Source organism: Thamnophis elegans, chromosome 1, assembly GCF_009769535.1.
Source record: "Thamnophis elegans isolate rThaEle1 chromosome 1, rThaEle1.pri, whole genome shotgun sequence".
Classification (NCBI taxonomy): Eukaryota; Metazoa; Chordata; class Lepidosauria; order Squamata; family Colubridae; genus Thamnophis; species Thamnophis elegans.
Window position 1 is genome coordinate 100,983,687 of NC_045541.1, and position 22,324 is coordinate 101,006,010.

General features: G+C 34.7%; 1 protein-coding gene across 2 annotated transcripts; it reads left to right on the forward strand.

Moving 5' to 3' along the window:
* The first annotated feature begins 560 nt into the window (after positions 1–560).
* EHF (ETS homologous factor) lies at positions 561–21,458 on the forward strand. 2 transcript variants are annotated; one of them, XM_032210161.1, is made up of 8 exons: positions 561–657; positions 2,374–2,619; positions 4,020–4,085; positions 6,975–7,043; positions 7,143–7,211; positions 17,053–17,118; positions 17,633–17,828; positions 19,074–21,458. In XM_032210161.1, the coding sequence occupies exons 1-8, from the start codon at positions 561–563 to the stop codon at positions 19,171–19,173; spliced, it is 909 nt and encodes a 302-aa protein (XP_032066052.1). In that variant the 3' UTR covers positions 19,174–21,458. The 2 variants fall into 2 exon arrangements, with proteins under 2 accessions (XP_032066052.1, XP_032066061.1); XM_032210170.1 differs by lacking the exon at positions 7,143–7,211.
* Positions 21,459–22,324: the final 866 nt, after the last annotated feature.

Below are 22,324 nucleotides of genomic sequence, written 5' to 3' on the forward strand. Positions count from 1 at the left end.
AAGCTTACTTTTTATTTCTTGTTTTGGTTTTATGACAATATTAAGAGCTTATATTCAAAGGCTTCAATTAATGAACACAGTCTGCTGGCCAAATGCAACATATTCACAATATTTCTCAAGCGGCGTATAAATCCATGGCAGTATTTTATGTAAATTATATATTTGTTAAAATTATTTTGGAATCATTTGCCTTAATGGGAAAATCCAATAACGTTACTTGTGTTTTAACATTCACCATTATGTTTTATACTTTTATATATTGTTTTTTTACTTTTGGGAAACAAACAAAAAAGTAAGCACATTTTCTCTTCTATTTGTTTTTGATTCATTCCTTCATTCTTTATGGGTGGGTGTTGTAATAACTTGCCTTGTGTCTATGAAAATCAAATGTAATAATGTTTTGCTATTTGGGGTTTATCCAAAAAAGAATTTTTACAAATGTTTTTAACAGGGTATCTTTTGATAGATACTTGGCATTGCTTGTTTTGATGGGATATTCTTGGCAATTGTGGAGGTGAAAAAGTTCATTTTAAGTGAGCTGTTTGCTGCATTTACAGATCATGATTTTAGAAGGAACTGGCAGAATGAGTCTTAATACCGTCACAAGTCTTCTTCATGAACAGTCGACCTGGGCAGAGGGATATCCCACATGTCATGGTAGGAAGTATTCACCAGTGGTGTTCTATGAATAGGTTTGAGCACTATACATCTTTCTCTTGTCCTTGTGCTATTTGCAAAGCATGCTTTTTATTTTGATAAAGTGAAACTCATTATATGATTGCAATCTTATGTAATCAACACGGAATACAGTCCAATTACTGTAAACTAAAATTTTGGTGAATGCAATTATTTCTCCATTCTTCCATTTTTTTTCATTTAAAGTATTAAAACAAAAGACTTTCTGCAAAGTGTAATACTATCAGTAGCATCTACCAGGCAACTCCACCCAAATAGACAACACATTCTAATCTAAGTTTGAAATCTGGAAAGCACATCATTTCAACTTGAAATTCTCGATCCCAATTCTTGCTGTGCTGAGCTAAGGTTAACTGCTTCTCATCAGCAATGAAACTAACATTATCACCGATGGCCAGAAGTAATTCTGGGTGAGGTAGAAACCTTTTCATTTGGCACTTGACTGAAGTACCCATTAAACTTGACTTTAAATAAATTATATTCATATAACTAGCTCATCAGAAATGTTTTTCTCATTACTGAATTTAAAATAACTCCTTATTTCTGAATATGGAAATAGAGTAATGGAGATGTTCTAAGTCCATAAAGGTGATATAATTTAAAGCACTAAAATATGGTGCCTTAAATCATACAAAAAAACATTTAGGATTTAATTTGTAGCAACTACAGTTTTAAAATTTGATATTTCTTTAAGGGAATCCTATTCCATATTTTTATTTTAATGTTGGCTGCTACTGCTATCAATTCAATAAATATCGATTCAACATTTACTGTAAAAAAAATTTCATGGATTTCCTACCAAATAACTAGAATTTTTGTTTCGTAAATTCTTTACAATTCACTTTGAGTTGTATATAAGGAACATAGTTTGCCTTGGAGTAAATAGATAATTGTAAACCCCAAGATTAGAATTCTGTATGCTGATGCACATGCTGACTTCACTTTGCCCACCAACTGCATTCTTTTAAAAATAGGAATAAACATATCATAGTCATAACTAATTTTCTTAATGAACTGTTAATGAGATTATTGTAATGTGCTCTATATGAGCCTGCTTTTTGAGGATGCTTCCAAATTATAATTACTTCTGAATTCATAACCATATTCAATATCATTAAATATTACCTGGGTTGGTGTTAGACTGCATGAGTTTCTGATTTTTATATCATGCAATTGGTTTCATTTATTTTCGGGAAACTCAAATTACTAATCTGAACATAGTCTAGATAAAGACTATTTAACTATTCATATCTGATTTTTTTTTGTTGAAAGTTCTGCTATGGGTTTTCCATTGAGTATATAAAAATAGTCTAGTCCTCTTCATTGGTATCAATGAAGTTTCCTCTCTCCCCCAAAAAAACTTATTTTTCTATTCTGTTATAGAATTTAGTTGCTGTTTGGAAGGGTAGAAGCCAAAGTTCTAGATTTACATTTTAATTCCTAAAGATGTTTGCTTTTATTGACTCTGCTTTCTGCTGCTTAATTTATTATATCACCTTTTCATCAATGATTATTTTCATTATTTATCATTGTCGGTACTATGGCTTTTTAAGTGTTGAGGATTTTTTCAATAATTTAATACGTAAATAAAAATGAAGCATTCTTCACTTTCACCAATATTATTCATGGATAGTGAATTGTTTTCTTTAGTGATTACTACATCTTTCCCTGCAGCAGCATCAAGCAGTTTCTTTGGAACACAGTGGCATGAAATCCATCCTCAGTATTGGACAAAGTATCAGGTCTGGGAATGGCTCCAACATCTTTTGGACACCAACCAGCTTGATGCCAACTGTATCCCATTCCAGGAATTTGACATCAGTGGGGATCATCTGTGTAGCATGACTTTGCAAGATTTCACCCGGGCAGCTGGTTCTGCTGGACAACTTCTTTACAGCAACCTCCATCATCTAAAGTGGAATGGTAAAACCTTTCACTAAAATATATGTTGCCTTTCCCAACTTTTAAGCATTAGTTATTATTCTACTAATAGACAATGATTCTAGTCAAATTTAGGAAACAGGATCAATAATAAAAGATAATGCAAATTGATTTAGTAATGAATAGAGGCTTAAGGATGGGAAAACAAGATTTAGACACAATATATAACGTTTGTTCAAAATGTATTCCTTGCATTCAGAAATCATTAAGAGGTAAAAGGAAAGAAAAATTTTATAATAAATATCCTGCTTAACTCATTTGTTACTGAACAATTTTGAATCTACTATATAAAAACTTGATATAAAAATTTGAACATTATCTTCTATGTATGGTGAAATAGAAATAATATTTATGGTGGCTTCTCTTTCCTTTTGTGATCCTGAAGATACCTATTTCTTAATATGGCTGAAGATCAAAACAGTTTGTTCCAAAGCTTAACACAACAAATTAATCATTGCTATGTAGCAGATCCAAGTCTGAGAGTCCTTATAGCCAACGTCTCTGAAAAATAATTTCCTTTCAGTAATTTACAACAAAATGTTCCCATAGCCCAATAGGAAGTTTTGAAAAATATACAGGACATTCAGTCAGCTTTCAGGATCAGATCTTTAACCCGGATATATAATATTCTAATCACATAGTGTACAAACATTTTGGGATGAAAGTAAAAACCTATGTCAGTATATTTTCCTTAATTCAACTCCAGAGAGAATGGGACTGCAAGGTTTTGTTTTTTTTAAATAGATTTAGTTCAGTGCAAACATTTGGAATCCTGAAAACATAGGTACTCTCACAAAATGGCTTGCAATGCTTATTACAGCCACAAGCACTAAATAATATCTAAATAGGGCATTCAGAGGTCTTTACCTTATATTATCCCAACTCAACTTCCCCCCCTGGTTTTAGCAGTGTCCCAAGCATTCTTAGAAGCATATATTTAAGGTGAACTTTTTTAGAACTTAAAAATACTTTAATTTTTTTTCCCAGTCAGGACAAGATTCTTGGCATACACTAAAGGCTGTCTGTAGTGTATTATTGACAGTGAACACTATGTTCTCATCAACATTATTGTTGATTAATACCAAAGTATTCCTTCCCTATATTAAAACTGTGTGGCTTCTTTGTTTCAGTCAATCTAATTCTTTAAATAATATTTAATAAGAAGAAAATCTGCTGGTATTGCTTGTGAATTGCTACTTCATATAATCAGAAGCAAGGCTAGCATGAGAATATCTTTTTTGTTGTTGTGCTGATATATTATTGATGTAGCTCTCAATGCCATTGCTTCCTATTGTTCATATAATCCAGCTATTCTGGGGATGAATGATTGAAATTCCACCTTTTTTTGTAATTGTATTGCATATTACATTCATTTCTGTCAGGTCAGTGCGGAACTGGAAGTGAAGTGTATCCATCACACAATGTCATTGTTAAAACAGAACAAACAGGTGAGTGATATCTACATTATTTCTGTTATGAACATGTGTGTGTGTGTGTGTGTGTGTGTGTGTGTGTGTGCGCGCGTGCTTCCGTAGATTTTCACGGGTGTAGGTATGCTGGTCTTGTTGTATTTGGGTCTTTTCCTGTGTAAGATTGAGATTGTGTAAGAGCCAAGGTGGCGCAGTGGTTAAATGCAGCACTGCAGGCTACTGCTAGATCAGCAGTTCAGCGGTTCAAATCTCACTGGCTCAGGGTTGACTCAGCCTTCCATCCTTCCGAGGTGGGTAAAATGAGGACCCAGATTGTTGGGGGCAATATGCTGACTCTCTGTAAACCGCTTAGAGAGGGCTGAAAGCCCTATGAAGCGGTATATAAGTCTACTGCTATTGCTATTGTCTTGGCAACGTTTCAGCAAGGTCTCACTCGCCATCTTCAGGCTGGGTTTTGGGCTTAAAGTGTGATCGGAGCTGCCGTCTTTCTATAAATCTTGGTGGGGGGGTGGAGTGCTGGCTTTGTTTCAGTAAGTGGAATGATTGGTTGTGTGGTTATATCATGATTGGTAGATTGGTGCTGATTGGTGCTGGCTGTGTGTCCATTGTTGTTTCATGTTGTAACGCCCTGCGTGGTGGGTGGGGCTTGTTTGTTGACTAGGGATGGTTTGCAGATGTCTGGTAGGTGGGAGATATTGTCATGTTTATTCATGTTGTGTGGGTGTCTCTATTTTGATAGCTTCAATAATTATTCTCTTGTTGAAGTGTTCTGTTTTGGAGATTAACCTGGTTCCTTCAAATTAATTTCAATCTTACACGGGAAAAGGCCCGAATACAAGAAGACCAGTGCCAATGTAATATAATAGAACCAACCATAGAAGACATATACTTTTAAGATATGTTCAAGTAGACAGATCTCAACCTAACAGTAAAGAAATATTTCTTAATTATCTTACTCTTCTTTTTTTTTTAAATGGATTTGCTCTAGTAATAAGAGGTAAATTCGGGAAGAAATATAGGAAGGTTCTAAGTAAAAGGTCACATTATCTAGATCACCACATATTATATAAAGAACCTACAATAATTTCTAAGTAATTGCAAATGATGTCCATATCCCTTTTCAAAAATATTTTTCCCAATAAAGGGATTTTTTAAGGCATTTGTTGATTTCAGTTCAATGAATCTGAGATTATTTTATTCATCCATCCATTGGATTTTTTCCAAGAAGTCAAAGGGGACATAGGTTTGGGGTGTCCAAACACGTAGCTAGTAAGCAAAAGACTAACTAAATTCCTATTTCATAAATTTTAAGCTGGCAAAACACAAAAGGTTTAGCATTCATCATGATTCATTTCCAGGTGTAATCATATATTCATTATTTTAAAAGACAGCTAGATCCCCAAACTTGTATTTGGAAATGGAAACAAAAACAAGGTTAACATCTTCTTAAAAAGGGACAAATGTTTGTACAGTAGAACTAATCTCTGGCAACAATACCCAGATGAGTATTGTGATCATCTGTGTGTTCTATGGGTCAAACGATAAATTTAGAACAGTTGTGAAACCTTTATTTTTGTTTCTCGTTTCCTACAATAATATGTTTATTCTTTGCTATGCTAAAAGTTACCAGGTTAAGATTTTAGAAAGAAAAGAACAAATTTATACCATATGATTGCAGCTTAATATACCCATAGTTATCTATATTCCTTTCTGACTTCCCAATGACTACAAAAGTTAGATGCCGAATTAAAGAAATGTGTTTAAATAAAAATAACAAAAATAGCAAAAAAGGGTAGTTAGCTGCATATAGGATCCTTGCTGCCTTACCAAGACAGCAATTACAAAATCAGAACTTTTTAGAGATCCAAGAGCTGTTTCCAACTATTAAGGCTTGTAGCCACAGTAATAATAATAATAAAACAATAACACATGAACAGAAGTATGAAGCATCCAAAGAAAGAAGGAAAGGCTTTTTGAAAATATTGTTTAACAAAATAACAATTGTTGAAACTTGAGAAGCTTCAGGAGCTTAAAGGATGGAGTTTAGGTTTAAAAATGGGGTCAGGTGAGTGCCATGTTTGGAGCAGGGCTAATGAAGAGTGAGCCAAACAATTACTCATCAGCCTTTTGCCATTTTACTCACCCACAACAGAGGCAATCTCACCAGCTGTAAATGCAGCCCTTACCTTGGTGCAGCCTGTACAGCAAATTCAAAATTCTCAAGATAGCTTTAAAGCATGGCACCATTCCTAAGCATGCTAACAATGAAGACAGCATGGCCTTACTTTCAACCTGCTCAGGAATGGTGACATGCTTTAAAGCTGTTAACACCTCTTCTCCGGGGAAAAAAAAAACAGTTTCTGATGTCCAATTGCACACCCTTAGAGAGGAATGCCTTCTTGTACTTAATAAAATAAATAAAATAACCTGATGCTTTTGTACGCATTATTGCTGCTAAAATATAAAATTTATGTTTTGAATACAGTTTGACGTTTCCAAGAGTTGGCCTAATTAATTTACGAGCTTCCAGACAAAATTCAAAGAAAACCCATTCATTTATTAGGACTAACATCTTGGCATGGACTTTCGTGGAGCCGAAACTAAATCCCACTTAATGGTGTCTGAACTACACCCCTGTGTCCCCTCCCCTCTGGTTGAGGTCATTAATCACATTCTCCAACAGGATGTTATGGCAGGGTTCTGGATATGCACATTCATATCCCAGTACAGAAATATGAGACTTTTACTCTGGCCAAAAGTATTCATGGCATCCCCCCCCCCCTTTCTCAAGTTGATAGTAGTCATGGAAATGCTTTAGATGTTGACATCCAGAACATTTCTTTTAAGTAACTAGGAGTATTATTATCAACAGTATTGATTTTTGCTCTGTTCTTTTTTGTGCATAAGATCCATCTTTAATTACATCTTGGAAAGAAGACAATTATTTCTACGAGAGTGGATATGGTGGCACAGTAGGTAACTACCTTTAGGACTTCGTGTATTTTTAAGCACCTCTGGAAATTACTTTGAGAAAAATATTTTCTTACATTAATTTTTTTCTTCCTAAATCCTCAGAATTAGTGGATAGCAAAGCCTACTGTCGAGCACAGATTTCTGCCAGCGCTGGCGGTCACCAACCTATAGGTAAGTACGTCTAACATTTCATAATCTAGGCCTGATAACAGCATTCGGTTAGGTCAAATATCTAAACCATATTCTATGTTACTATATACTTTGGGTGGTCTCTTTATTATAGATGTACAGACAAATATAGATTTTGTTTGTATAGATACACATGATTGGACATGCTTAGAAAGTGCTTTGGTACTCATTGAACCACATTATGTCTGTGCTAGCCATTACCACAAAAACTCAAGGCTGAAAAATGATGCAGTTGCTTTAATTAGTAGCTCAGAAATGCTGCGTTTGTGCAAATCCTGAAGTATGTTATTGAAGTGTATCTGCATACATATATATATTTTGCTTTGATCCAAGGAATAGAATCAGCTAAATAACAAAATTAGAACTTCTAGATCAGGGGTGTCAAACTCAAGGCCCGGGGCCAGATCTTGGCCGCGGGGTGCTTAGATGTGGCCCATGGGGCCGCCCTGGAAACAATGAAGGAATGGCCAGTGGTGCCTCTGCCAGTGAAAACATAACTCGGGAGGGTGAGCCGTGGCCCTCCCAAGGTTTGTTTTAGCTGATAAAGGGTTGCAGGAGGCCATGGCAGCCGAAAACAAAGCTTGGGAGCTCTCGGGCCCCCACAAGCGCCCACGACACAAGTGACATCAAGCTGCCCACACCCATCCTGGCCATGTTCATTCCATTCCCCCCAAGGTCAAACACTACCCTGATGTGACCCTCAATGAAATCAAGTTTGACACTCCTGTTCTAGATCAATTCATCTTACCTTATTTATAGTGTTCTGTAGACCTAAACACTTAGCTGTAAGTCAGCAAGCATTTAAGAATTGGGAGAGAAGAAATGATGTTTTTATATGTTTTGTAATAGAGAGCAAACAAATGACATTAATATTCTTTGTTAGACTATTGGACCAAAGCATTTCTTTTTTCCCCTCTGATACAAAAAACCCCAATAAATTTGCAACTGTTCTCCTTGTGGCTACTCTGTAGCATTGGCTACTTGTTTTCACTCTGTAAAGATATGAATCAACCACCATATGCTTTGGCTGAAACCTGTGGTGCCGAACTGAGACACAATAGAGCTGAGACAGATGGTGAATTGAGCTCCATGAATAACACTCGTCTTTGTATAACACAATGAACCGCAAGCCTGCCCATTACTGCTGTGTAAACTCAATGTATTGGGTAAACTGTGAAAATTGTGTTTCTTAAAATAATCAGGACATGCAAATACTATTTGCGCAGAAGGCAGAAAATGTCAGTTTAAGCAGCTTTCTTCCTGCTGTCTTACTTCCCAAAGGTAGCAGCTGCTACCTTTTCAAACCGGAAGAACTGTAGAGAAATTTGATCATTGTCCCCTGTTGTGATCTATTAATCCTCCAACTGTTGATCCTACTGGATGGGGAGCATGCCGGGGTCACAGCATGTCCTAATTTGTGTATTTGGCAAAAAGAAGCCGTGTGTTTCTGAATCATATGCAAATTCTGTGCATTTTTCTTTCGCTTGAGTTTTGCAAGATATCTTTATTGAAACATCTTTTATTTTTCCCGTTTATCAAAACACACCTTCAAAAACTCCTCATGCTTGAAACTTTTCTCCCAGTAAAATGATCAGCTTTTGTTTTTGCAGCTGTGAAATAATTAGTTCTTAACGCTGCGGTATGTGAAAAGCCATGCATGCCTCTATTGACACTATGGTGCGATGAGGAGAGGAAAACAAGCATTACCCAAGAGACAAAAAAATGACAGGCAATGCCTTTTTTTTTTTTGAGAGAGAGCTGTTGAATTATACTTGATCGTACCACACCATCCTCCATGCTATCTTATGCTGCTCTTGTTACAAACAATTACTTTGCTTTTGGTTTACCCTCCCTCTGAAAACAGCCAAAGAGAAATTTCCCATGCCGATTTCATTGGAACAGCAAAAGAGGCTTGGACATAGATTGAAGGAGTGGGACAAACTGTAGTCTGAATAAGCTTTTTCCGGTTGCTGACATTTCCTACTTTCAACTTTGCTTTCTTTTAATCATTTTGATGGTATTTCTTTGGGTTTTTTTAAATATTTTTTTTTATTTTCAAACAAACAAAAACACACAAAACATATAACATAAAAACCTCTTCAACTGCATACAGTGTGTCGATTGGTTACAACATCTGCATCCTTTCCATAGTCATCAATTGAGCTTTATCAAAATTCACATATTGGCAATCAAATATCTTTGTATACATTATTATTATACTTCATTTGTTTGATTATCACTATTATTTTTTCCATTTTAAACAAGATTCTAAATATGTATCCATTTATATTATAATGATTCATTATATCATCTTCAATATATCCAATAATAAAGGATTTTTTTATATCCTATTCTAAATCATTCTATTATTTTAGCATTGATAACATTCTCTGATAATTTTCAATTCTATGTTTTTTCGATTATTAGTATCATCAATCTAATATACATGTATATAAATTGTTATAATTGTTAAACATCCATTAGCATAACTATTATTACATCCTTTTTATATGAAACATATTAAATTTGAAGTAAATTTATATTATAGCATTTCATTACATCATCCTGAAATCATCCAATGATATTACATCTTTATATTCTATTCTATATAGAATTATTTATCTTTTATAAAAAGGTTTTTCAATTTCATCTCCATCATCCTCACTTACAGTTTGTATAAAATTTCATATTATCTAGTATATATAAATGCATTATTATTATACAATTGTATCACAGCGGCCAGTTGTTTCGCCGGATTTGGCATTGGTTACTAGTCGGGCCCCACCCAGGGGCCTAGGACATCGTAATGTATTTTCGTAATATGCGTGCAGATCCAAGCAGTGCGGCTTTTTGCATTTGACTGATGGTGATTTTGTCCATTTTTAACTCTTTTAAATGTAATTTCAGTGCTTTTGGAATAGCATCCAGTGTGCCAATTACCACTGGAATTATCAGTGGTAATTGGCACACTGGGTGCTAATAATAATAATAATAATAATAATAATAATAATAATAATAATAATTTATTTGGCTATAGCTATTATTACTTTGTCTTATACATAGTACTCAAAATTTAACTACATTTAACTAAATTTTATTGTGACATTTCATTTCATCATCCTGTATCCTTCCAGAAGTAGTGCAGTCCAATATCTTTTGCCATTTGTAGAATCTGTATTCTAAGTGTTTTCTTGATAAGTCTTATGTGGACTTCTCTTGTCAACTTGTTATTCATTGCATATCTTATAAAGATTCGAAACCCTCTATCTGTTCCTTTTTTCAGCTTGACTTTTGTTATCTCTGGTGCTTCTGCTGAAATTACTCTCATTGTTTCTGCCAAATTTTCTCCCCTTTCTTCATCTATATTTTGACATCTGAGATAGAGTTCCAGTTCATTGATCTTTCCTTTCCGTATTTTGCACTTATCATTTCCCTCCACTCTCAATTTGCTGACAGTGTCAACAATTTTCTTATCACTTTCATATGTCTCTGTGGTTTTTTTGAACTCTGCCCTCAAATTTCATTGTTGTTTCATAAGTATTCTCAACTCTTCCCTCCATACTTTCTGTATTTTGATCTATAATTTTGTGTCTTTTCAATTCTCTTTGTGATTATTAAGACTTTTTGAATTTCTAGCATAATTCTTTGCAATGTTAATCCCTTTTCTTCTTCATACTGGGCCATTTTTCCAGGTTATAGACACTACCACTAAAATATCCAAGGCTTTTGCTAGGTTTCAAACAAATTCAGTAAAGTTTTTCAGATCAAAGCTTTCTCTTTCCCTCAAAGAAACACCTGTATAGCCACTGACCCTTTCAGTAAACAAAGTCAATAGCTTTGTATTATCAGATGTTGCCAAGCCTCTAGCTTCTAGATGGCAGTGTTACATCCTTTCCCTCTGTTTTTGCTTCTCTTTCTAAGTTCCGAATTCCGGAAGTGAAGAAAAAAATGTTTAAAGATTACAATCCGACCGAGCCTTGCGAGGAAAGAAACTTTTAATCCACAAATACAAAAAATAGAAGAAGTATAGAGGAAGAAGGAAAAAAAGACCAGTCCAGTTTAAAAGTAAGAGGCATTTGTAAAAAGTCCATCCATAGAAAACAAAGAAAATTAAAGTGAAAAAGTTAACGCAATAGTTTTAAACCAGGGTCAATTTGCCGCTTACTTCTTTCTGTCTTCAATTTTATTTTAACTATCTTTTGGGTTTTCTCTTCTCTAATAATAAGGATTTTTCTCACCATTTCGACACACTGTCTCTCCTGTTCTGCTTCCGTTTCAGGGACTGTCCCAACCTTCTGCAGCCATTTTGACTGCTTCTCTTGTAGCCGGCAAAAAAGAGCTTTCTCCTGGATCGATCAGGGACTTTGTGATGTCCCTGAGATCAGCAGGAAATGCTCTTCTCTATCACTGTTCCTTCAGAATGGTTTAGATCCAAAAAGGACTGTCTAGCAACAGAGATATTGACAGCAATCCTGGAGCCCCCAGATTGCATGTCGTTTCATCACGACGTGAATCACCACCCTCGATGGTATTTCTTTGTTGATAAAATATTCTGCGGTGACATCAGTCACAACAAGAAAGCACCAGACCAGCAAGGATTCCATCCCCTTATTCTTTAAAATAAGATGTTACATCAGGCTATGTGATTATATTAATTTATTTATGTGCTTGCTTGCTTGTATGTTGCTTCAATTAAAAACTAATGTAATTTTTTTAGGATTCTCACACTCAGCAAATTTCACAAAGGTTTAAAGGTAGGGCTTGCTTCTTCTGCAGAGGAAATAGCAATGGTACAACAAAGTTAAGGTCAATGTGGATTTTAAAAGTCATGACTCTGTAAACTGCTTAAAGAAGGCTGTAAAGCACCATGAAGCAGTATATAAGTCTAAGTGCTATTGCTATTGTTTAGACATATTGAGACTATAGAATAGATGCAAACTCAGATTATGTCCAAAAATATCTCTGTAACTCTCAGCCCAAATAGCATATTATAAATGATAAACAATAAGGAAACACAAATGTCTAACTTCTTGTGAGAAATTAGAATTTTTTTCAAGGGACATGTAAAATATTTTTTTTAAAAAATACTGATGGCACAGGGATATAACTGTCAATGGTTCTTTTATTTACAATTATCATGAAAAAAATAAAGTAATAAAATTATGGATTTAAATGTTCTAAAACTGAGTTTGAATTCTATACAAATCATGAACATGTAATTGCTAAAATGAATATACTTTTCATAAAATTTGAAACAGAAGAATGTGAAAAGTTTTATGAAAAGTAGGTCAAAAATTTTGATTATAATTTACAGATAAAATAAGGGAAATAATGGATTGGAAAAGTTGAAATATATACTATGTTATAATCTTAAAGAATTTTTTTAATAAATTGATGCACCGTTGGCATATGTCACCAGAAAAAAATATTTAAAATATATAAAGGCACTTCAAATTTATGTTGGAAATGTAAACAAAAAGAAGGGACATTTTATCATGTTTAGTGGACCTTAAAAATATTGTGGATCCAAGTACACACACTAATTAAGAGAATCTTTAATATTAATACCAGTGGTTGAAACCAGTGGTTTTTCTTTTGGAAGTGATAAACAGCTGAAAAGAATTATGGAATAACTATAAAGCTGTAGTGAGGTTAAGATGAAAAGATTTAGCATTACCCACAATGAAGAATGGTTGCTGAGATGGCCAAATTTACTTTTTTGATCAGAGAAAAGACAATATTGCCGATTAGAAAACTCTTATAGATTTTGTGTGAACTAGAAAAAAAGAACCTATGATTTATGGTTTTGATGATCAAACAAAACAGATTATAGAAAGAAGAGAGACAGTGGTTAAGACACCAGGCTGGAATGTGGGAGACTATAAGTTGCAGTCTAGCAGAATGACTTTTGGCCACTCACTCTCTCTCAGTCCAACTCACCTCACAGGGTTGGAGAAAATAGTAGGAAGGTGTGTTGGATAGGTATGCTACCTTGAGTTATTTCTATAAACAAACAAACAAACAAACAAACAAACATTATAACCATAGAGTAAGAGGCAAATTTTTAATATGTAAAAAATTCAAAAAATACTTTTCTGTATCTTTTTTCTTTCCTTCCCCCCCCCCCTTTCTGCACATATCTTTCCTACTTTATATTGGTTTCTGTTAGTTTTTATGGTATTTTAATGAAATCTTTAATTTTATATATATACATGAATAAAAGAGGGTGGAAACAACAATCCTTAATTGGGCTTTGTTGCTTTCCCACAAAGTCAGCAGTTTGTATAAGAGGATGGTGCTCTCAGTTTGCCGGTGCAGAAAAGACATGAATGCAATTAGCTGAGGTTTTTGTTCTGGTTTTTTTTTTAAAGCTCTTAGCAAAAGGACTTGCCATTTTCTTCTGTAATGGTAGTTTATATCCATTTCCCTAGTATGCTTATCAGCATCGCAACAAAGTAATTGGGACAAGTTGGTACAGAAGCTGGGGCTGGTATTTACTGTAAATCATTTGCACATGCAAATAGTTAATTTCCACTGAAAGCTGTGGTGACAGTTTATGCATGAATGTAGGTGGAAGAATGCATGTGGGCTCTATGCTTTCTGACACTATATAATGACTGTGCTCAGATGCAGATATAACTTGAGTTCCCGGCAAATTTCTCTGACTAATATTTTCTTTTAGAGGGGGTTGGGTAATCACCTAAAACAGATGTTCATTTTGGCAAATACGACAAATAGAAATTATCTACTTCTCTCTATACATGTTCTATTATATGTTTATAACATGTAAATTATCAACATAGTAAACTGATTATCATTTTAACAAATATGGTAAATTTAAAACAAATACCAGGTTTAGATTAATATGTAAACTGTAAGGATCCAGGAGCCAGCCAGGGGTGGGATTCATTTTTTTTTTTACTACCGGTTCTGTGGGTGTGGCTTGGTGGGCATGACAGGGGAAGAAAACTGTAAAATCTCCATTTCCACCCCACTCCAGGGGAAGGTTACTGCAAAATCCCCATTCCCGCCCGATCAGCTGAGACTCAGGAGGCAAAGAATTGATAGGGGGCAGGGCCAGTCAGAGGTGGTATTTACTGGTTCTCCGAACTATTCAAAATTTCTGCTACCGGTTCTCCAGAACTGGTCAGAACCTGCTGAATACCACCTCTTCATCCAGTTCTTCCTATCAGATGAGAAAATATGTATCAATGGTGAGAGAAAACAGGCCTCTATAAATTTGTTGGTTTGAAGAATTTCCACAACGCTTTTGTTCCTCTGGATTTGGCTTTTTTTCATTACCTCGGAAACAGCTCTTTGCCAGGTCATTATATGTCTTGATGTTATAAGTTTCCTTAATATGAAAGAAATCAAAGAGACAGGTAGTCCTTTTTTAGCAAGCAGAACTAGGATTGGCAACTTGATCATTAAGCTTCACTAATTGAAATTCTTTTTTTTCCTTCAGCTTTCCTTTGCCTTAAACACTACCAAAGATCATAAATATGAGAATTGGTTGTCGTTATTTTTTTATTATGATTCTAACTGTAAATGGTCACTAGCTGAGGACTACTTATATATGTTGTTATAACAAATAACAAAAGATAATACAAAGGTTTAGAACTTTTGCTGAATTTCATTTTAATCTTGCCTGAGGGAATATTTTGTCTCCATTTTTCATAATATGAGAGCCTAAGTGAAACTGATTGGATTCCAAATTGAGAAAATAAAGTATTGTTTCACACAGCGATTTGATAAACAATAGTGTTAAATGTGCCTACCGTATTTTTCGAAGTATAAGATGCAACTTTTTTCCTCAAAAAAAGAGGCTGAAAATCTGGGTGCTGAATACAGCATTTTGTGCCTCCCGAAGCCCCGCCCCTTCACCAAAATGGCTGTGCATAGCCTTATGGAGGCTTTCAGAGAGCTCCTGGGGGCTGGGGAGGCAGAGCTTCCAGGAGCACTCTGCAAGCCTCCATAAGGCTATGCATGCAATTTTATTGACAAAAAATGGACCAGTTTTTGCTCATTTGGTGGGGCACACCCCCCCCCCCAGGATAACTCTGCAAGCCCTCCAAGGCTATGCCTTTTTTTTAAAAAAGGGCCCGTTTTCACAAAAAATGGGTCGTTTTGGGGAGGTTTTCAGAATGCAAAAACCCCTTTCCCCCTTTTGGAAAGCTCTATAACTGATTGATGAGAATTACATTGATTAAGTGCTGTGCCAGCAGAAACAAAGTCTTGGGTGTTGCAGATTGTCAGCGATTTCCTTCTCCAGTACGTGGATAAATACACCTGGAAACATCTACCTACCTACCTACTCTCTCCCTCCCTCCTTCCCTACCTATCTACCTTCTCTCTCTCTCTCTCTCTCTCTCTCTCTCTCTCTCCCCCTCTACCTATCTACCTACCTACTCTCTCTCTCCCATACACTCCCACTGATTTAAATGGGAATAGGACTGTAGCCTAACTATGAGTGAACCCACAGCTCAATAATATAGTACATATTATTCAAGAGGAAGTTTTTAATTTTTTATAAAGAATATATAAATTGATGGCTTATGACTATTAGCAGTAATAGGACTAAAGATGACATATGTAAATTATATGCAATGAAAATGTTGAATCTATTCAGCAGATTGTTAGAAAACTTTGAATTATTTAGCTGATTGTAGAAATGTTGTTGAGGTAATGTATCTAAATTTCAACAAAGTATATAACCCATGATATTCTATTTAGCAATTTAGCTAAGTGTAGTATAGATCACATGACAATTACACAGGTAAATAGCTGGCTCAAATGTTTTACTCAAAGAATATTCATCAACTATTTCTCATAAAACCTAACCATAGTGTTTGATGCTAAGCCCTGTACTTTTTAATTATTTAGATGAAGAGATAGGGGGATTGCTTGTCAAATATGCCAGTGACACAACATTGAATTATAATAGTTTAAAAAAAGTGCTGAAAATAAAAAAATAAATTAAACAGAGGCAAATGAAAAGCCTTTCATTTAGGAAACAGAAATCAAATGATAATCTTAGGTACTTGTCTACCTACTGTAATTTGAGAATAAGATTTGTGGAAAAGGAATTGCTTACACACTATACATTATACTTGATAGGGCTGCAAAGAAAGGAAATATAAATTTATATCAACAGAAGTTTTCTAAATTATAGGAAATAATAGTTCTAATAGTTATTCTGCACACAGATCCTGTTGTGCTTTTTATGTTGACTTCTAGTCACCAACTTTAAGAAGGCAGAAACTTGGATATGTTTAACTTTCAGAAGAGAACGAAGAGTGACAACACTTCAAATACCCGAAAAGATGTTACACAAAAGAAAATTAAGAACATAGGATATGAAATAATAGGTTTAAGTTTCAGAAGGCACATTCTGATTGAATGCCAGAACCATTCAATTACCAAGAGTGGTCTCCCATTCATTACATATTGAATATATTCAGCTGGATTTAGATTTAATTTGAATTCCTGTACTAAGCAGGAAATTGAACTCCAGGTTTCTATGATTCTATGACGTTTGGATGGGTTGTCATTGTGAGGACAGGGTTTCATCTTTTCAATGACTTACAGATATTTTCAATGTTGGCTGCTCTGTGATAGGGGCAATCGACTTATTCCTAATTGCTTTGAAAACTTTTACTGACATTAATGAAGACCATTTTGTTTTATGCTGCTTCCAATTGAGGCCTTGAGGACCGCATGGCAGAAGAATAGGACATGTTTTTAAGTACATTTGTTATATCATAATTTCTAGAACTGATTCAGATATGTAGAGGCAAGAACTGATTCCCTTTTTTTGTTGCAGAGGATTCTTCAGAAGGGAAGAAAATTTCACAAGATAACCCTCCAAAACCACACAATAAGAAACACAGTAAGACACCTATTCCTGGATTTCTATGCTATGAGGGGGATATTAAAGACTTATGGAATATATACTGAATGAAAATCTAAATTTTAATATCAGAGATATTAAATTAAATAGATAGAATAAGAACATTAGTGAAATAGGTTTTGAGATAAATGAATACATTTGAGTTAAGAATATGAGCTCATTACATTAGCTAAGGTTTAAGTTCAGCTAGTTGTGCAGGAGGATTAAAAATGACAAGGTGGGGATTGTAATGCTGAGATCCAAACGCCGTATGTGTGTTGCCATTATGTGGACGTACAATGGGGTGGAACTGCAATTGCGATATCAGTTTCCTGCTTTGCCCCTTCCCATCCAACAAATTCCAATGAGTAACTCTAGAGTTTGGAACCAGCCTAAGAAAGTATAGGGAGGACTTAAAAAAAAAAAGAAATATTAGGAATTCCTAAAATGTATACCCATCACCATTCGTTTTTCGGCACAAATAATGTTTCCTCTGAACATTATTTCATTATAGCTCCTCGGGGAACTCACTTGTGGGAGTTCATCAGAGACATTCTCCTTCATCCAGAGAAGAATCCTGGGTTGATAAAATGGGAGGATCGGTCAGAAGGCATCTTCCGATTTTTAAAATCAGAGGCAGTGGCTCAGCTATGGGGAAAGAAGAAGAACAACAGTAGCATGACTTATGAGAAACTCAGCCGTGCCATGAGGTAACAAAGGGGAACATTTTGCTTAAAAAAATAACTACCTTTAATCTCAGTGCCAATGACAAGCAAACAGCCAGAGTATGCTGAAATCGCAGGGGAGTTTTTAAAATGTAAACTAGAGTGAAGCACAAGCTATTTTCCTGATTTTTTTTTCCTGATCCAAAGATACTGGTTGAATTGATGTGGCAAGATGGGAATCCAAGATCCTTGCCCTCCCCACATCTGGAAAACCACATTATATAGCTAGAAAGACTGCCAAATTGTCTTCACATGAACACAGAGATTTTGTCAGTTATGAGAAAGTGTCAACTCCTTGACTAAACAATGACTCACCATTTGTCTTTAAATCCCACAAAAGTGGCATGTACGGACTCTGCAAGTCCTCCTGAATCATCAGAAACATTCATAGTTGCAATTTCTTCTCAATGTAATAATCTATTTATCATACTTCAATTATTAATCAATGATTTCCCCTTAATACAGGAATGGGATCAGCTTGTTGGTCAGGAACTTCCCAAAGTTCCTTAGATAAAGAGAAACTTGCATAGCATCACATTCAAGGGATTTTGCATTCAGTGGTGTAATTTGTAACTAGATTTTAGACACAGATGTTCTATAGAACTCTTTCAATCAATGGGATGTGTGTGTGTGTGTGTGTGTGCATGTGTATATATGTGTATATATGTGTGTATATATATATATGTATATATGTGTATATATGTGTATGTATGTATGTATGTATGTATGTATGTATGTATGTATGTATATATGTATGTATATATATATTGTGTCACAACCCCTGGTATGCCCAAATATGGGAGGGAGCATACTGCTTCCCTTTTCTGTCTATCGACTCACCCTAGGAGCCATCCAGGCAGAAAGCCATTTTTTTTAATGTTGCCTTTGTTACATTTGTGTTGCATTTCTTTATTTCTTTATTTATCAGCACAAATGCAACATACATACATATATATATATACATACACACACATACATACACGCATATACATACATACATACATACACACATACATACATACATAGTGTACGGATATGTTCTGTTTTATATGCAATGGCTTATGCAAAGGCTGTAATGTGGTAGTAACTTAACCTAATGAGATATTGAATTGTTTTCTGATTTCATGGAAAAATAGCTTAAATGCTAAGTCCATTTAAAAATAAAATTAAAAGGGGGATTGGTCAAAAAATGAGTTTTATGTATATGATTTCATCATCTCCTTTTAACAGATACTATTATAAAAGAGAAATTCTTGAGCGTGTAGATGGCCGGAGACTGGTATATAAATTTGGGAAGAATGCCCGTGGCTGGAGAGAAAATGAAAACTAAGTACAACTTTAAAAACAGCTGTAGAAATCTTCACTGACCGGAAATCCTAGCGGATGTAAATATTCCAAAGACTGTTTTCTTCTATTTATGTACAAAAATTGGGGCCTGCAGAAATCTACGTCTAATGGGAAGAAGGAACACTATTGTTTGTTGATGTTATAAGTATTTTATTTGAAATATGTCCTTTTATGGAGAGTATGTACACAGTTTTCTGTGACCTATGATAATACTGTATGTAAATGTATAAGGATGAGTTGCCTTTCTTGTAAAGATTTTAAAGAAAATGAATTCCAAAAGAAATGTGATTTAGCTTAATGCTGCGAGAGGCATTTGCCATAGTGGGAGCAAATCACAGGGCATTACTTTATATTTAGGTATATCACTGCATTTTAGAGAACTAGGGGTTTATAATATCTGTCTCAGAATTATATGAGATAGGTCTTTCCATTCAAAATATAGAACTTTTTTCAAAGGCTGTCGAGTAGTAACGCACCAATGGTTAATTAAATCAAAGGCTGTTGAGTTATGGCTTCACTTTTTTTTCTTGGTTTTTTTCCATCCCTTCTTTTATACAATATAATATGGCCATTTACAGTAGCCTGGATCTTTTTGTAGTCCTCCATTTAGAGTTGGGTTTATCAGCTCGTTCCATTCCCAAATAATTCTCTGTTGAAATAAGTCCTAGAACATTAGGAATAGTGGATGCTTTATTTATAGGCCTCAATAACTTTAGCTGAACTTAACCAAACTTGAATGCTTGTGACTCATCATGAAATCTTAGGTGTCAGCAATATAAAGCTGCCTTTCCCAAACTGGAATCACCCAGGTTTTTGGAACTAGAAACAACTATGCAAACTGGACATTCTTAATTAATTTGCCATGTTGAAGAATTCGTAATAACTAGCAGCAAATATCCACATTTCTGACAGAAGTGACTTACAAGGTCCCTTCCAACTCTGTTAATACGTAACTGTATCTTTATCTGTATCTGCACCAAACTGAACTGAAGATTTTCTGCATCCAAAGCATTTGTTTAGTCGCCTACCTAGCGGATATGAACATAGATTTCTGCGAAGGGTCCTTATTGCTCTGTGAGTTTGCTTGTTTTCTTGCAGATGTTGCATTAACTTAATTAGGTAACTAGGCATTCATGATGTTGCCTAGTTAGGGTAATGAAATATCTGCAAAAACACAAGCAAACTCAGAGACCAACAAGGACCCCTCATTTCATCCCTGAACTACAAATATTCTCCTTTATTGATATATGTGTATGTGATAATGAAACTGTTCTTTGATATTAAGATTTTACAGTACATGTCCCTCCATTCAGAAAGCTAATAATCTAAGATTCTGTTTCAGTCTTTCTTCTCTTTCTCCCAAATGCCTAGTTTTTATTTTCTGGGTTGGTGTGGCATATTCAGTCATGTAAGTTCCTTCATATAAGAAAATGATTCAGTACAAGCATCTTCCAGCCCAAGAGCTACAATTAAAAATGGCTACTTTGGGCAAATTAAATTTTACCTGTTAGACTTAAATCCAAACTTGTCTGAAACTTAAAGTTTCTGTGTTCTCAAAAATGCCAGTTGAGTGTTTTTTCATAAATATATAAAAATAACTTGTGGAATAGAGCCTATGCTTTTTGTTACAGTAAGAGTTGGTAACTGCGCCTCCAACATTTGATGAAAAATATTCCTAAACAAGGCAGCTAAAAAACACCTTTGCAGCCACAATTCCTGCCACAACTTTTAGCTATCATACATCCATTATAGCTATGTGATATTTGAACTTTGCTTAAGGTGACTGGGGGCAGTTAATCTTATTTACAGAAGAAACTGGTAACCAGGACAGCAGGTTTCAAAGTAAATCCTTTCTGTTGACTGAATATTTACTGACTCACTGGATGAGATTTTTCTTCAGTTTTTCCCTGTTCTTTATTTTTAAATCAATGAGTCTCCATAATCCAATGACCTTTGTGTGCAGAAATATCACATCTAATGTGTTGGATATGATACTGCCTTGTGCTATTGAGTCAAATCAGTGTTATTGTAGATTATCCATAAGGATATATCTACTTTTTTCACAGTGCAATCTATACTCATAAATAAGTTCTGTTGTCTTATGTCTAAGAATCTGGGTGCAAAATTATAGTCAAATTAAAAAGAATCATGGCATTATTCTTCAACAATATGAGAATTAAAACTCATCTCAGCTGCACACAAAGTGAAGAATACAAACAGCAGTGTAAATGCAGACTTCTCCAAGTTGTTGGCCTTCAGTGCGTCCATGAGTAAATAAAGTCAACAGGATGGCCATGACCACCAGTTCAAAACCCCACCACCTTTTTATTTGCATTGTGATATACATTTAAAAAGTGCCAGGACTTCAATTGTAAATCAAAGCTAACTTCTTCATTTGTTGACTCTTCTTTTACTAGCATCCTTGGTGTCCTTCATGCATGTTACATTCACCTTATTGAAAAACATCTGGGACTTGCAATTCAATCTAATTGGATACATTAGTCTTTCGTGTACTCTAATCATGGAGTCTAATATAAACCTCAGTCCATATTAATTTCTGGTTGCCATTTAATTTTTATTTATTTGCCCAATTTGTTCTTGCTTTGGAGATTTTGATATTTATGGATGTTGCTATTTTACTATCTCTCAGACAGTGGAGTACCTGCTTATAGGCATTTATCATCCAAAATACATTTTCCTCTCAGAATTTATGAGTACTACTATAGCAATACATATCTAACTCCTCCTTATTTTGGTGTGGTATATCGTACTAAGTTATATTTGTGCAATATACTTTGATATAGTATATAGATCATATTTATATCACATTGGTAAACTGATGGCCCTTATTTCTTCCCAGACATCCTTGGGAGTTAGAATTTTAAAATCTATAATTAGAGCTTTTTGGAATTGAAAACATGTTTGGAAAAAATACTTTCCTAAAAATGTTTCCCCACTATCCCTGCTCTCTTTAACTTTGGTTCTGTGAATCATAATATAAATTAAAAGTGATCTTTCAGCATAGCCTGGATATTAATAAAATAGATTTGAAACATAAGTGTATGATTATAATATGAATTACATTTAGAGTACAATTTTCCAACATTCACAGGTGTATTTATTAATTCCTTAGT

Excerpts from the sequence above, each read along its gene's own strand:
- EHF (XM_032210161.1), top strand. The coding sequence starts at position 561 with ATGATTTTAGAAGGAACTGGCAGAATGAGTCTTAATACCGTCACAAGT. Across the intron at positions 2,620-4,019 it reads CCATCATCTAAAGTGGAATG|GTCAGTGCGGAACTGGAAGT; the intron begins GTAAAACCTTTC and ends CATTTCTGTCAG. Across the intron at positions 17,829-19,073 it reads AAACTCAGCCGTGCCATGAG|ATACTATTATAAAAGAGAAA; the intron begins GTAACAAAGGGG and ends TCCTTTTAACAG.